This window comes from Polyodon spathula, chromosome 1 (genome assembly GCF_017654505.1).
Source record: "Polyodon spathula isolate WHYD16114869_AA chromosome 1, ASM1765450v1, whole genome shotgun sequence".
In the NCBI taxonomy this organism is placed as follows: domain Eukaryota; kingdom Metazoa; phylum Chordata; class Actinopteri; order Acipenseriformes; family Polyodontidae; genus Polyodon; species Polyodon spathula.
In genome coordinates this window covers 103419473-103432243 of record NC_054534.1, presented here as the reverse complement: position 1 = coordinate 103432243, position 12771 = coordinate 103419473, and the positions used below count along the sequence as shown (strand labels likewise).

At 40.8% G+C, this 12771-nt stretch overlaps 1 protein-coding gene across 1 annotated transcript in view; it reads left to right on the top strand.

Moving 5' to 3' along the window:
* Nucleotides 1–2939, top strand: part of polr1a (RNA polymerase I subunit A) — a 30081-nt gene extending 27142 nt beyond the window's left edge. Inside the window, exons 32-34 of the mRNA XM_041268601.1 lie at nt 738–855; nt 940–1104; nt 2543–2939. Of these exons, the coding sequence (XP_041124535.1) occupies nt 738–855; nt 940–1104; nt 2543–2643 (384 nt within the window). The 3' untranslated portion in view covers nt 2644–2939. The remainder of the gene's footprint in view (nt 1–737; nt 856–939; nt 1105–2542) is intronic.
* The last annotated feature ends 9832 nt before the right edge of the window (nt 2940–12771 follow it).

Genomic DNA, 12771 nt, shown 5'->3' with positions numbered 1-12771 from the left:
ACTTCAGAGGCATGCCATTCCATCAGGATTACGGTTAGTTGGGCAATCCTTCATTCTTCAGCAAGATAATGACCCGAAACACACCTCAAAGTTGTGCAAGAACTATCTGGCGAAGAAGGAAAGTGAAGGACAACTCAATCTAATGACCTGGCCTGCCCAGTCTCCAGACCTCAATCCCATAGAACTTGTATGGGACGAACTGGACAGAAGAGTCAAAGCAAAGCTAGCCACAAGTGCCCTACATCTCTGGGAATTGCTGCAGAAGAGCTGGGAAGACATGTTGGGTGATTTCCTGCTGAAAATTGTTAACAAATGCCTCGTGTTTGTGAGGCTGTTATTAAGGCAAAAGGTGGCTATTTTGAAGAATCCAAGATTTAGAGACAATTTTCAGTTTTCTTGAACATTGCTTTGATACTGCTTATGTTTTGTTTTGTATATTGTATCATGTGTTTTCATTTTCAAGTATTTACAGAAACGTATAAGACGTAAAACATTGTCATTTATGAAGAAAACCTAGTTTCCAGCAAGTGCACTCAAACTTTTGACTGGTACTGCGTGTGTGTGTGTGTGTGTGTGTGTGTGTGTGTGTATAAATGTTGTTTTTCTTCATTTGAGTGCTTTTTAAAACGTCAAGTTGGTGTCTGGATGAATTGAAAGATCATCCATAACCATGACTTAGCAGAAAGATGCAGCTTGTTTTGAATTGACATTTGTTTGTTACCATGACATTTGATCAGATTTTGGACCTGAAACGGCTATACTCCAACGACATCCACGCCATGGCTGGCACATACGGAATCGAGGTAGCACTCCGGGTCATTGAGAAGGAGATCAAGGATGTGTTTGCGGTATACGGTGAGTCCAGGTTTAAAATGAATGGCTGGCTGTGTGTGGTAGCAGTAACTTTTGTGCACTAACGTTTTGCCCCACGCTTTTCAGGTATCGAAGTGGATCCCCGCCACCTGTCCTTGGTGGCTGATTACATGTGTTTTGAAGGCGAATACAAACCCCTCAGTCGAATCGGGATACAGTCCAGCTCTTCTCCACTGCAGCAGATGACGTTTGAAACCAGCTATAAATTCCTCAAGCAAGCGACTATGCTGGGTAAGGGCAGTTGTGCTCTTTCAAAGGATCCCCACAGCAGTTAACTCATTGTACTGCCACAGTATACCAGCAGGTGGTGCAGTGGGTGTGAAAAGTGATACAGGGTTTAGTGCTGCTGCCCTAAAATTTTCAGGGGGCCACATTCTAATTTTTTTGCTTGTTGTGTTTTTTTTTTAGTAAGTGTTAATAAGTGGATCAGTAAATCAGGAAACCATAACTGGTTATTACAGAGTTGAAGAGCAGCAATATTAAGATCCTTCACCCCCTAAAGTCGTTAACACTTAGGGGCATATTTTCAAAGCATTTATTCCAGTTTTTGTTTAACTCCTATTTATTTGAAAGAAGAAAATTCCATGTAAATTGGGGGGTTGAGGGGTGTTATGTGACATGTTCATTCAGAAACCTGGAACATGTTGGAGTAGTGGATTTTGTACTTCTGAGGCTGAGTAATGTTTAAATGTGCAAACATTATTTGAATGGGCACAAACCAATGGCCCAATTCACAAAATGTTATGGGCTGTTTTTTGAAGGGGTCATCCACAATTATCTTAGCAGTGTAAGCTTTTTGATAAAAAAAAAAATATATATATATATATATATATATATATATATATATATATATATATATATATTAAATATTCCCATGCCTGCCTTCACAAAAATACGCTTGCTGTAATTGATGATAATTTTGGATGACTCCTAAGCCTGTTCTCATTAACTAAATCAAGTTTGCATTACACGAAGCCTCTTTCAGCTGGCAGAGAGGAGTTGTAGTTTAATCTATGAGCAGTCTTAAAAATACTTTACCTAAAACAGCCCTGATAATTTTGTGAACAGGGTCAAAAATGTATATGCATGTAGTTTCAGAAAACAAACCTTACCTTAAATGCAGCATTTGCATGAGGTAGATAAAACGGCTAAAAAGACATGGTGCTTTTTGCATATTGAAACAACTCACTGATTGTTAAGATCCAGTGAAAGTAAATGTAATTTTGATTGTGTCAAATAAGAAACAAACAAACCAAAAAAACCTTGAGATGAGCTTGTCCGCCACTACGTCGCATCATATATAATGTGTTTACTCCACAGTTCTCTCAATATAATATGGTGAATGACAGGGTGAATATTAATCCTTTTTATTTCTCTTCTGTATTAGTGTGTCAGAATAGCCTATAATTTCAGCAGCTGTTTAAAACTGAAAGGGTGTTTCAGGATGTATCCTGAATTTGAATAATATTCAACAGTGAAAAGTCTAGTTTCTTCCTAGCACTACATATTTTTTATGGTGCAATGTAAGAACATTTGAATCAAGGAAGGGAGTATCCAAAGCTTTTGCTCTGTAAGAAACAATACATTTGCAGGTTTTCACCAGTAAACAAACCAATCAAATGATGGCAGCCCAGTTTTAAAACACTGCATATTCCTTTGTTCCCACCAGGCTCCCACGATCAGCTGAAGTCTCCCTCTGCATGCCTGGTGGTTGGGAAGGTAGTTAAAGGAGGCACTGGACTGTTTGACTTGAAGCAGCCTCTTCTGTAGCACTGGACCTGAGGAGTACAATGCCAGGATATGAACACTGTTGAATCTATAGGCCCTTTATTTAACATGGATTTTCGAACTCAAACGACACTGCACCCAAATACCTATTGAAGTTCCAAATCACACATTCTATATGATTTCACGTCAGCGTGTCACTGGGCTAATTAATGTTTACTTACTGTAGGTAACTAAGGTAATGTCTGTGAAACTGGCTGACTGATTAAAGATTCAAGCTTACTTTTGCATATGCTCATTTCAGTGCAACATTTTAAAAAAAATAAAATAATAATTATTAATTTTATTTTGTTATGTTTCATTTTATGAGGATGTGTAGCGGCTGTAATTGGCTGCATCAGCAAGTTAGTCAATGGCAATTGTTTCATTGTTATATGCATACATACACTGAGTGTACAAAACATTAGGAACACCTTCCTAATACTGAGCTGCACCACCTTCTGCCATCAGAGCAGCCTCAATCCGTCGGGGCATGGACTCTACAAGGTGTCTAAAGCGTTCCACAGGGATGCTGGCCCATGTTGACTCCAATGCTTCCCACAATTGTCTCAAGTTGGCTGGTAGTGGATCTCTACTCCGAATTGCTCATTCCGTCTCATCCTACAGATGCTCAATTGGATTGGGATCTGGTGACTGGGCAGGCCACTGCAGTAAACTGAATTCACTGTCATGTTTGTGGAATCATTCCTGGACAATCCTAGCCTTGTGGCATGGGGCATTATCCTGCTGAAAAAATCCATTAGCAGATGGATACATTGCTGCCATGAAGGGATGCACCTGATTGGAAATGATGTTCAGATATCCTGTGGCAATCAAAAGTTGCTCCATTTTTATCAAGGGGCCCAATGTGTACCATGAAAATGCCACCACCACCACCAGCCTGCAATGTTGACACGTGTCATGATGGATGCATGTACTCATTTGGCTTTCTCCATACCCTAGTCCTCCCATCAGCATGAAACAGCAGGAACCGGTATTCATCAGACCAGGCAATGTTTTTCCAATCCTCCGGTGTCCAGTGTTTTCGTTCCTTAGCCCACTGCAACTGCAGTTTCTTGTGTTTTGCTGAAAGAAGTGGAACTCTCTTAGGTTGTCGGCTGCCATACCTCATTAGTGTCAAGGTACGACGAGTTGTGCATTCTTTTATCGGTCTTTTGGCACCCTTGTTGTACTGGACTGTCAGTTGACTATCTGTTGCTCTGCACAATTCATGTCAACCTCCTTTGGCTTCTTTCATCAGTGAGCTATTTTCAACCACTGGCCTGCTGTTGCTGGATGTCCTTTGGGTGGTGGACCACCATTGATGCACATGGGAAACTTGAGCGTGAAAAACATAGCGGCGTTGCAGTTCTTGACACGCTCCGGCACGCCTGGCACCTACTGCCATACCCCGTTCAAAGGCACTTAAATCTTTTGTCTTGCCCATTTACCCTCTGAATGGCACATATACACAATCCATGTCTAAATTGTGTCAGGACTTAAAAATCCTTTAAGCTGTCTCCCCTTCATCTACACTGATTGATCACAGCTTTCACCTGGCTTCACCTCATCAGTCCATTTCATGGAAAGAGCAGGGAAATGTTTTGTACACAGGGTGCAAATACATTTTCACAGCACTGAAATTATTTAGGACCTTGGTTTTCAACAGAAAAATCACACTTTGGTTGCGACACAAACCGCGACAAATACATGCACTAAATAGATATATTTGCTTCCTTAATCCAGCATGATACACTCCAGTGGCACTTGGAGTTACACAGGACTCGTGAAAGCGAGACATTCTGTCACTAGCCAAAGGCACTTGGTTATTCTTGAGAATTACCGGTAAATGTCCGAACTAAAGCATTATGTTTATTTCGGACATTTACCGTTTTGCTTGGTAAATGTTGACATTACAGTAAATCTTTTTGCCAATATGACTACAGAATCTCCTGACACACATTTATATGCATACTTCAAACACACATTCACACACAGGCTTTCTTGAGTAACCTGGCCAGGTTTTTCATGATTATCTTGCCAACTGTATAAACATACATAAACCAGATTTGTGGAGTGCTTGGGATATTGATAATCACATGAACACTTTGACCAGTCTTATTTTTAAATGAAAATGTAAATCTTGTAATTCAATGAAATGGTCACCCAAAGCAAGCCTCTTGTGTATAACAAGGTGTTAGAACACTGGCTCTAAGTATAAAGGGACGGTGTCTTTGTTAGATGTTCTCCAGAGTTAACTAGCATGTTACCTAATTAACCTTTTGTCACCAATTATTGTTAACAGGTGAGGGTCCATGACTACTATAAATATAGGTAGCATAGGCACAAGTTTGTCATTCCTGAATGTAAGGAAGCAGAAAATGGCAAAATACGCTCAGTTAAGCAAAGAAAAAAGACAGTCTGTAATTACTTTAAGAAATGAAGGTCAATCTTTAAGACAAGTCGCAAGAACTTTGCAAGTGTCTGTAACTGCTGTGGCCAAGACCATCAAACGATTTGAAGAAACTGGCACTCATGAGGACTGAACAAGGTCAGGCAGGCCAAGGGTGACCTCAGAATCAGAGAACAAGTTCATTCAAGTCACAAGAGACTTGCCTGGGCCAAAAAACACAGAAACTGAACGTTTGAGGAGTGGAAGTCGGTCTTATGCACCGATGAATCAAAATTTGAAATACTTGGGTCCAACCGCCGAGTATTTGTAAGAGGCAGAGAGGATGAGCACATGAGTTCTGCATGTGTGGTTCCCACCGTCAAGCATGGAGGAGGCAGTGTCATGATCTGGGGTTGCTTTGCTGGTGACAGAGTTGGTGATCTTTACCAAGTCCATGGCAAGCTCAACCAGCATGGCTATCATAGCATACTTCAGAGGCATGCCATTCCATCAGGATTACGGCTAGTTGGGCAATCCTTCATTCTTCAGCAAGATAATGACCTGAAACACACCTCACAGTTGTGCAAGAACTATCTGGCGAAGAAGGAAAGTGAAGGACAACTCAATCTAATGACCTGGCCTGCCCAGTCTCCAGACCTCAATCCCATAGAACTTGTATGGGACGAACTGGACAGAAGAGTCAAAGCAAAGCTAGCCACAAGTGCCCTACATCTCTGGGAATTGCTGCAGAAGAGCTGGAAAGACATGTTGGGTGATTTCCTGCTGAAACTTGTTAACTGAATGCCTTGTGTTTGTGAGGCTGTTAAGGTAGAGTGGCTATTTTGAGGAATCCAAGATTTAGAGACAATTTTCAGTTTTCTTGAACATTGCTTTGATATTCCTTATATTTTGTTTTGTATATTATAACGTGTGTTTTCAAGTATTTATAGAAACATATACGATGTAAAACGCTGTCAATTATGAAAAAAAAAAAACTAGTTTCCAGCAAGTGTACTCAAACTTTTGACTGGTACTCTGTGTGTGTGTGTATATATATATATATATATATATATATATATATATATATATATATATATATATATATATATATATATATATATATACACACACACACACATATGAAACAAATATATATATGAAACAAGAATAACCAAAATAACAGAAGAATTTTTTTTTTTTTTTTTTTTGTTGTTTTTTTGTTTGTTTTTTTTTTAACTCCAGGACTAGTTAATGTGTTTCTGTTATAAAAATAGTTTAAAAATGTAAAATCGCACTGACACACACAAACACACACACATATATACATATATATTGATTATATGCTATGGCTCATATGAAAAAAGTATCTCAATAGAATTCTGTATTTTTATTCTTCTGTGTCTTACAATTGGTTGCAGTAACTTTCATTTCATTGGTTGCTTGTTTCCCAGGGGCGGGGTTTGTAGGAATGGCATCTTTTTGAAACTCAGTTGAGCTGCGGTGGTTGAGGAGGCAACATGTCCTGTATGAAGTTACTCACCCAGGCCTGAATTATGGATAAATTCATATATTTCTTCATTTAGTTGCTTTGTCTCACTGTGAGCTGAACAGCTTGCTGGTTCCTGTTCCTGGTTCATTGATTTATTGTAATTCTGAAACAGACTGTTACTTTCCTATTTCCATTCTGGTGGTTTCCATTTGTATTGTAAGGGTCTCAATCAAGCTTAAAATGTTTGAAGTGAATGATAACATTTTGTAAACTTTTTTTTTTTTTTTTTTTTTTTTATATAAATATGGAACTTTTTTGCTATAGCATGCATAAAACATCTTTTGCTAAGGACAGATAACATGGTATCTTATGAAAATGTATTCATATATAATATATACTGTATTTGAATTAGCGATGCAATGTTTATTTTAAATTGTTAAGAATGGCTCTTAATTGAGGGCCAGTGGTGCAGTGAGAGCTTCTGATCAGCAGTATACTCTTGTGTGTTTTGGGGGCTTGAATACAGTATATTTACTGACAGTTAACGAGAGCCTATTAGGTGGGAGTTGAGAGGTCAAGGGAGTACTATACCAGCGAATCGGGTATGATTTGGTTGCTGTGGGGTCTGACAAGAAGAGAGGGAACAGTAGCTGAGTGTAATACAGTTGTTTTTCTTAACAAAAAAATATAACTTTTGAGTATCGGTTTAATTTCTGTTAAAACTGAAATATATCCTACTCTGTTATAATTTGTTTTGCTTGTTTGTAATTTCTCTGTAACAGAAACCAAAACTAAATCGTCTCACAGATAGTAAGCAAGTGTTGTTGTGTTTTTTTTTTTTTTTTATTATCATATTTTAATTTTATTTATATTTGGACATAGCTGAGTAAAATTCCAACTGAATATAAAACAAAACAACTAAACCCTCTACAAGAAGTTATCTTCAGCCAGCTTTCGGATAGCGCTTAGTGACCGGCAAGCTCTAAGTTCCTCTGAGTTTGTTTTCATCTTCCAAGCTGAAGGTTGAGGTAAACAGACAGACCTTGGTTTATCCCTTGCTGTGTTGGGAATGAACTGTGCTGGGGGAAAAGAAAAAAGACAGACTGCTGTGCTGTAAGTAGTTCATCTTGGGTTGTCTCTCGGGGCTACCATAAAATTAAATTTGCTTAGTAAGGTGTGTGTACATTAGTTTGTATTACATGGTGGATTAAGGCTGCAGTCTCTTAGGGGGGCATGGACATGTACACAGCCAGAGTTGCATGTTTCATTATTTATTTTTTGAGAAGGGGTAGAAAAAAAATACATTTGTTTCTTTATTGAGAGCGGCGTTTATTCGAGGGCAGCGTCTAATAAAAAGCCTATCTGAGTGAGGCGTTAATTCGAAGTAATACAGTGTGTGTGTGTGTGTGTATGTATGTGTGTGTATATATATATATATATATATATATATATATATATATATATATATATATACTTGATCACATGATTTCTGGCTCAGTCACCAGTTTTGTGATACAAAGCCCATCTCTTCAATGTTACAATGCGCTTGTTTATCCACCACAGCTTGTGTTTTTTTTTATTTTCTTTTCACATTGCAAATCACTGTTTTTATTTTGCAATTACACAGCATTTCCTCAAATTTCACGTGACAAAAGTGCTCCAAAAACAAAGCGAATTAATCCTTAAACAATTTGATACTGTGGTTACATTTTTTTTTTGTTTTAATCTGTGATCTTTAGTTGCTTTTGAGCATTTTCATTTGCAAATGAACTGTGACATTAGGGCCTTATCAAGCACTATATCTGCAATCTTGAATACTGACTTTGGATTCCGTTAATTCTGGAAACACTTTTTTAACCTTTTGCTAAATTGCATTGCCTTTTATGCTTTACACAGTTCTGTGCAGGACAAGAATTTGATTTTGTTTTGTTGTTGGGTCGTTAACAGGGAATTTTACATACTGCTACAATACGTACCGGATTTAAATATATGTATTTTCATTACAGTCCACGTGTCCACAGTCATATCTTTTTTTTTTTTTTTATTTATCTGAAAATTCTTTATTCAGGAAAGCCATATGAGCTAATTTAACTTGTTTTCATAGCCGTCCTGGCAAAAGCAATACATTTAGTTTTCCACAAACAGAAACAGAAGACACCATGAATACAATCAATCAGTAATAATTAAATACATGGATATAAAACACAGCAGTTCAACGAGCAGTTCAGTAAAATCATACAGTGCACATACATGGCTTGGACATATACTGGTACAACAGTTGTTTTTTTGTTTTTTTTAATGACTGTGTGAGGTCTCTGATCTAAACGTAACTGGCAAGTGGTTCCAGTCAGAGGCTTCAGCAAAAGTAAACTATTTTCTACCCACAACACTCTTTCTTCACTGTAGGTGTCCCAAAATATTTAGTACCACTGACATTGCACAAACTGTACCTGCTAGAAAACTCTAAAAAAACACTTTAAATAAACCTGGCAGTGCATTTTGTACCGCTTTTAAGGAGAGTCAGATACCAACGATAGTTCCTTCTGTTTGCAGGTGTCAGCAAATTTGACCTGGAGTATTAGCTGCCATGATGCTCTAGTGGGTACACTGGAGTACTGTGACAGAAATATGAGTTCTGGTGATAAATCTTCCTCCCGACCTGTGAGGGCGCTAAAGAACGAAAGGAGAAGTATCTGGAAGGGCTGGCCTGACGGTTCGTTTCCGGGACCGGGAAGTGGGTTAGCCTGGAAAGAAGCGCGACTCTGTTGCAAGACCGTATTGACTTGAAAGTTAAACGAGGAGCAGCTGCAAGTTATAAGGCAGCTGCAACCGTTTACCTAGATATCATGCGGGATTACATATAGGGGCTAGGGTAACGCCGATCTTTTCCTTCGTTTGGGTAAAACGCTTGGAGAAAGAAGGAGCGAGAGTGGAACTCGCAGTGTTTTGATTCGTGTTGTGTTTGTTTATTAACTGTCTGTGTTTGTTTTACTGTAGACAGTTAGAGCACTACTCCGGAGCTGTCGCAGAGGGTCAGCACTGTCCGGAGCACCCCTGCACACTACCGTATCCGTGTTTTCACCACCCACCTTTCTTTGTCGGTCACCAGACCTGGAAAAGCAATAAAGAACTTTTCACTGGATTATCGTTGTCTGCCTGTCACTCCTGCACCGCATCACCGCTACACCTGTTCCCCCTACCAACCACTTTGCCACAAATACAAACCTACAGATCCTGTTAAACCTCTGCTTAAGAAATTAAACCTAGACCCTACTGTTTAAAGAATTATAGACCTATTTCAAATGTGCCATTTCTAGCTAAGGTTCTAGAAAAAGCAAACCAGCTAAATTCATTTCTTGAGGGTAACAAAGTGCTTGAAAAGTTTGTCAGGTTTCCATTCTGCACACAGTAGATACTGCGCTCATCAGTGGTGAATGATCTGCTGTTAAGTGCAGACTCTAACTATATATCTATTCATGTTCTTTTAGATTTAAGTACTGCATTCCCCAAGGCTCTATACTAGGACCCGTTCTTTTCTCTTTGTACATGTTACCGCTGGGAGAGAGAATCCGTAAACATGGTGTTAACTTTCAGTGCTATGCCAATGACACACAGCTCTGCACCTCTGTACAACCTGATGATACCCTGGCTGGATCAGCCTTAGCTGAATGCTTTACTGATGTGAAGAGGTGGATGTTTCAACATGTTTTACAGTTAAACTCTGATAAGACAGAGGTTCTGTGTGGAAGGGTATGTGAATTCACTGAACTCTCATAACACATGCCCTTCCGTTATGTAAATGCTGATCTCTTGGGTTTTTTTTCTGCTTTCTCCATTTTTGAACAGGGCTCCCGCTGTATTTTTCTAGATCGGCGGGGCTAACAACACAATGTCATTTTCATAGGCCCAGCAACCCCCCCAAGACCCGCCTCCCAACCACCCAGAGAGATGGAGAGACAGCACACCCTCACCCAACCTCTCTGTGACACTGCCGTGATTGACGGGCAGATCTTACAGTGCGACAGCCTTCTTCCTGCCGAACTATGCATGCATCAGACAGCCAGTACAGACCTTGCCCTGTAACACCCCCCCCCCCCCCCCCCCCCCCCCCCCGAATGGTACCACCGATCCATTCGCAAATCCTGGCATTGTTGTCCTTCATCCGATGAAGCCACACTAACGGGGCATGATCTGTAACCAGGGTGAAGTGTCGCCCCAGGAGGCAGTACTGGAGTGACTTGACTGCCCATTTTACTACGAGGCACTCCTCGATGGTACTAAAGTTTTTCTCACGGGGAAGGAGATTCCTGCTGATATACAGGACCAGGTGCTCACCTCCCTGCACCTCCCTTTGACAACACTGCCCCAAGACCTGTCTCTGACGCATCCATCTGCTGGGTGAACCTTCTACTGAAATCAAGATTGCCCAGCACTGGCTTGCTACACAGCTTGTGCTTCAGAGTGAGAAAGACCCTCTGTCATGACTCTGTCCACTGGACAGTATTTGAGGCAGCCTTCCGGGTGAGGTCCGTCAAGGGAGTAGCGAGCTTGACAAAGCTTGGGATGAACTTTCTATAATAGCCCGTTAGTCCCAAGAAGTGCACCTGGATTTTGGTCATAGGGATCGGCCAGTCAGCCAAAGGCTTTCACCTTAGCAATCGGCGTTCTTATCTGGCCACTCCCTACTCGATACTTCAAATACTCTGAAATTCTCTCTGGATTCCAAGGTTAGGGGTATCTGCCAGTACCCCTTCGTTAAATCCAGTATAGTCATAAAATGAGCCATGCCTAGATGCTCCAACAATTCATATACCTGGGGCATAGGATAAGCATCAAACTTCGATTTTTCATTCTTGCCTGAAGTGAATGCAAAATCAAGTTGAGTCTTCTGGCTTATTGTGACAGAGATCGAATGACGCTTGGTGTTAGATCTCCTTCCCGACCTGTGAGGGCACTAGAAAGAAGGAACAGAGTAACCTTAAGCAACGACACTTTATTCCGTAAGGTAGGTGGAAGTCAGCCATTTAGGAAGGGGGCGGAGCTATGGCACCCAAGCTCACTGACCCAGATGGTAGACGGTGTGGCATCCAAGGATTGGAGGAGAGGATGCACTTGTTAACCTAGGGGTCATGGGCTAGGGTATAAATAGGGGGGGGCGTAGCTTCAGTGATCTGTTCCTTTGTAGATGGTTAGCAACAACCTAGAAGGAGCCCGTAATTTGTGAATAAACCATGAGTATTCTGAGTGTTCGTCTGTCTTGTAACACTGTTTGTTTGTGTTGTTTGTTTTTCAAAGACTACTCGCACGATCCAGAGCTGTAGCCGCAAGCCAGCATTAACCCGGACATTAACACTCACTTTTCACTGAGGAACTGTAGGTCTGTGTTTGTGATTTGTGTGTCTGACGAAAGACGGGACTTTTGGTTGTGGGTCAAACCCGTGGGATATTACAAACATAAGGCTCTGGACAGTATAATCATTAATAAACACCCTTGCACCTGTAAATCATTCGTCTGTGTAATTAATCCTCTCTGCACTGCACTCACCTGCACATATTCACCACTTTGCCACACTTATCCATTAAAACAATTGGATTGTTCCAGTCACTTTGGGACTACTCTCTTACACCCAGCTTGAGCATCTCATCAATTTCTGCTTTTATTACCTGCCTTTTGCATTCAGCTATGCGGTACAGCCTTTGGCGAACTGGCGCCCTGGGCTCAACTCGAGTCTGCCCCGGGACGGGAGAAAACACATCAGGAAACTTCGCCAGAGCCCGAGCTTGACCTTTCCCTGCTGGTGTCAGATTGTCTGCAATCTGCACCGACCCTGTTTTCGCCAACGCAGAAAAATCAGGTCCAGGGTCTGTGACATTACCTGCATGCACCACTATCAACGCTTCATGTTGTGGCCAGGGCTTCAACAGGTTTGTTTACATGATACATGTGTTTTTCTCTCTGTCCCGCTGGCTGTCAGATCTCATAGTGCACCGTCTCAATTCAGGATGTAACCTCAAAAGATCCTTGCCACTTCACTAAAAGTTTAGACTCCGAACTGGGCAACAACAGAAGTACTTTATCCCCCTTGCTGAAATGTGCATAACCAGACTTCTCTATTATATTGGGTCTCCTGTCTGCATTGAGTCTGCTGCAAATTGTCATGTGCCCACTTCCCCACAGGCTCGAGACGTTTGCGCAGGTCTAACACATACCGGACAGTATTGGTCAAATTATCCTGCTGCTCCTCCCACATCT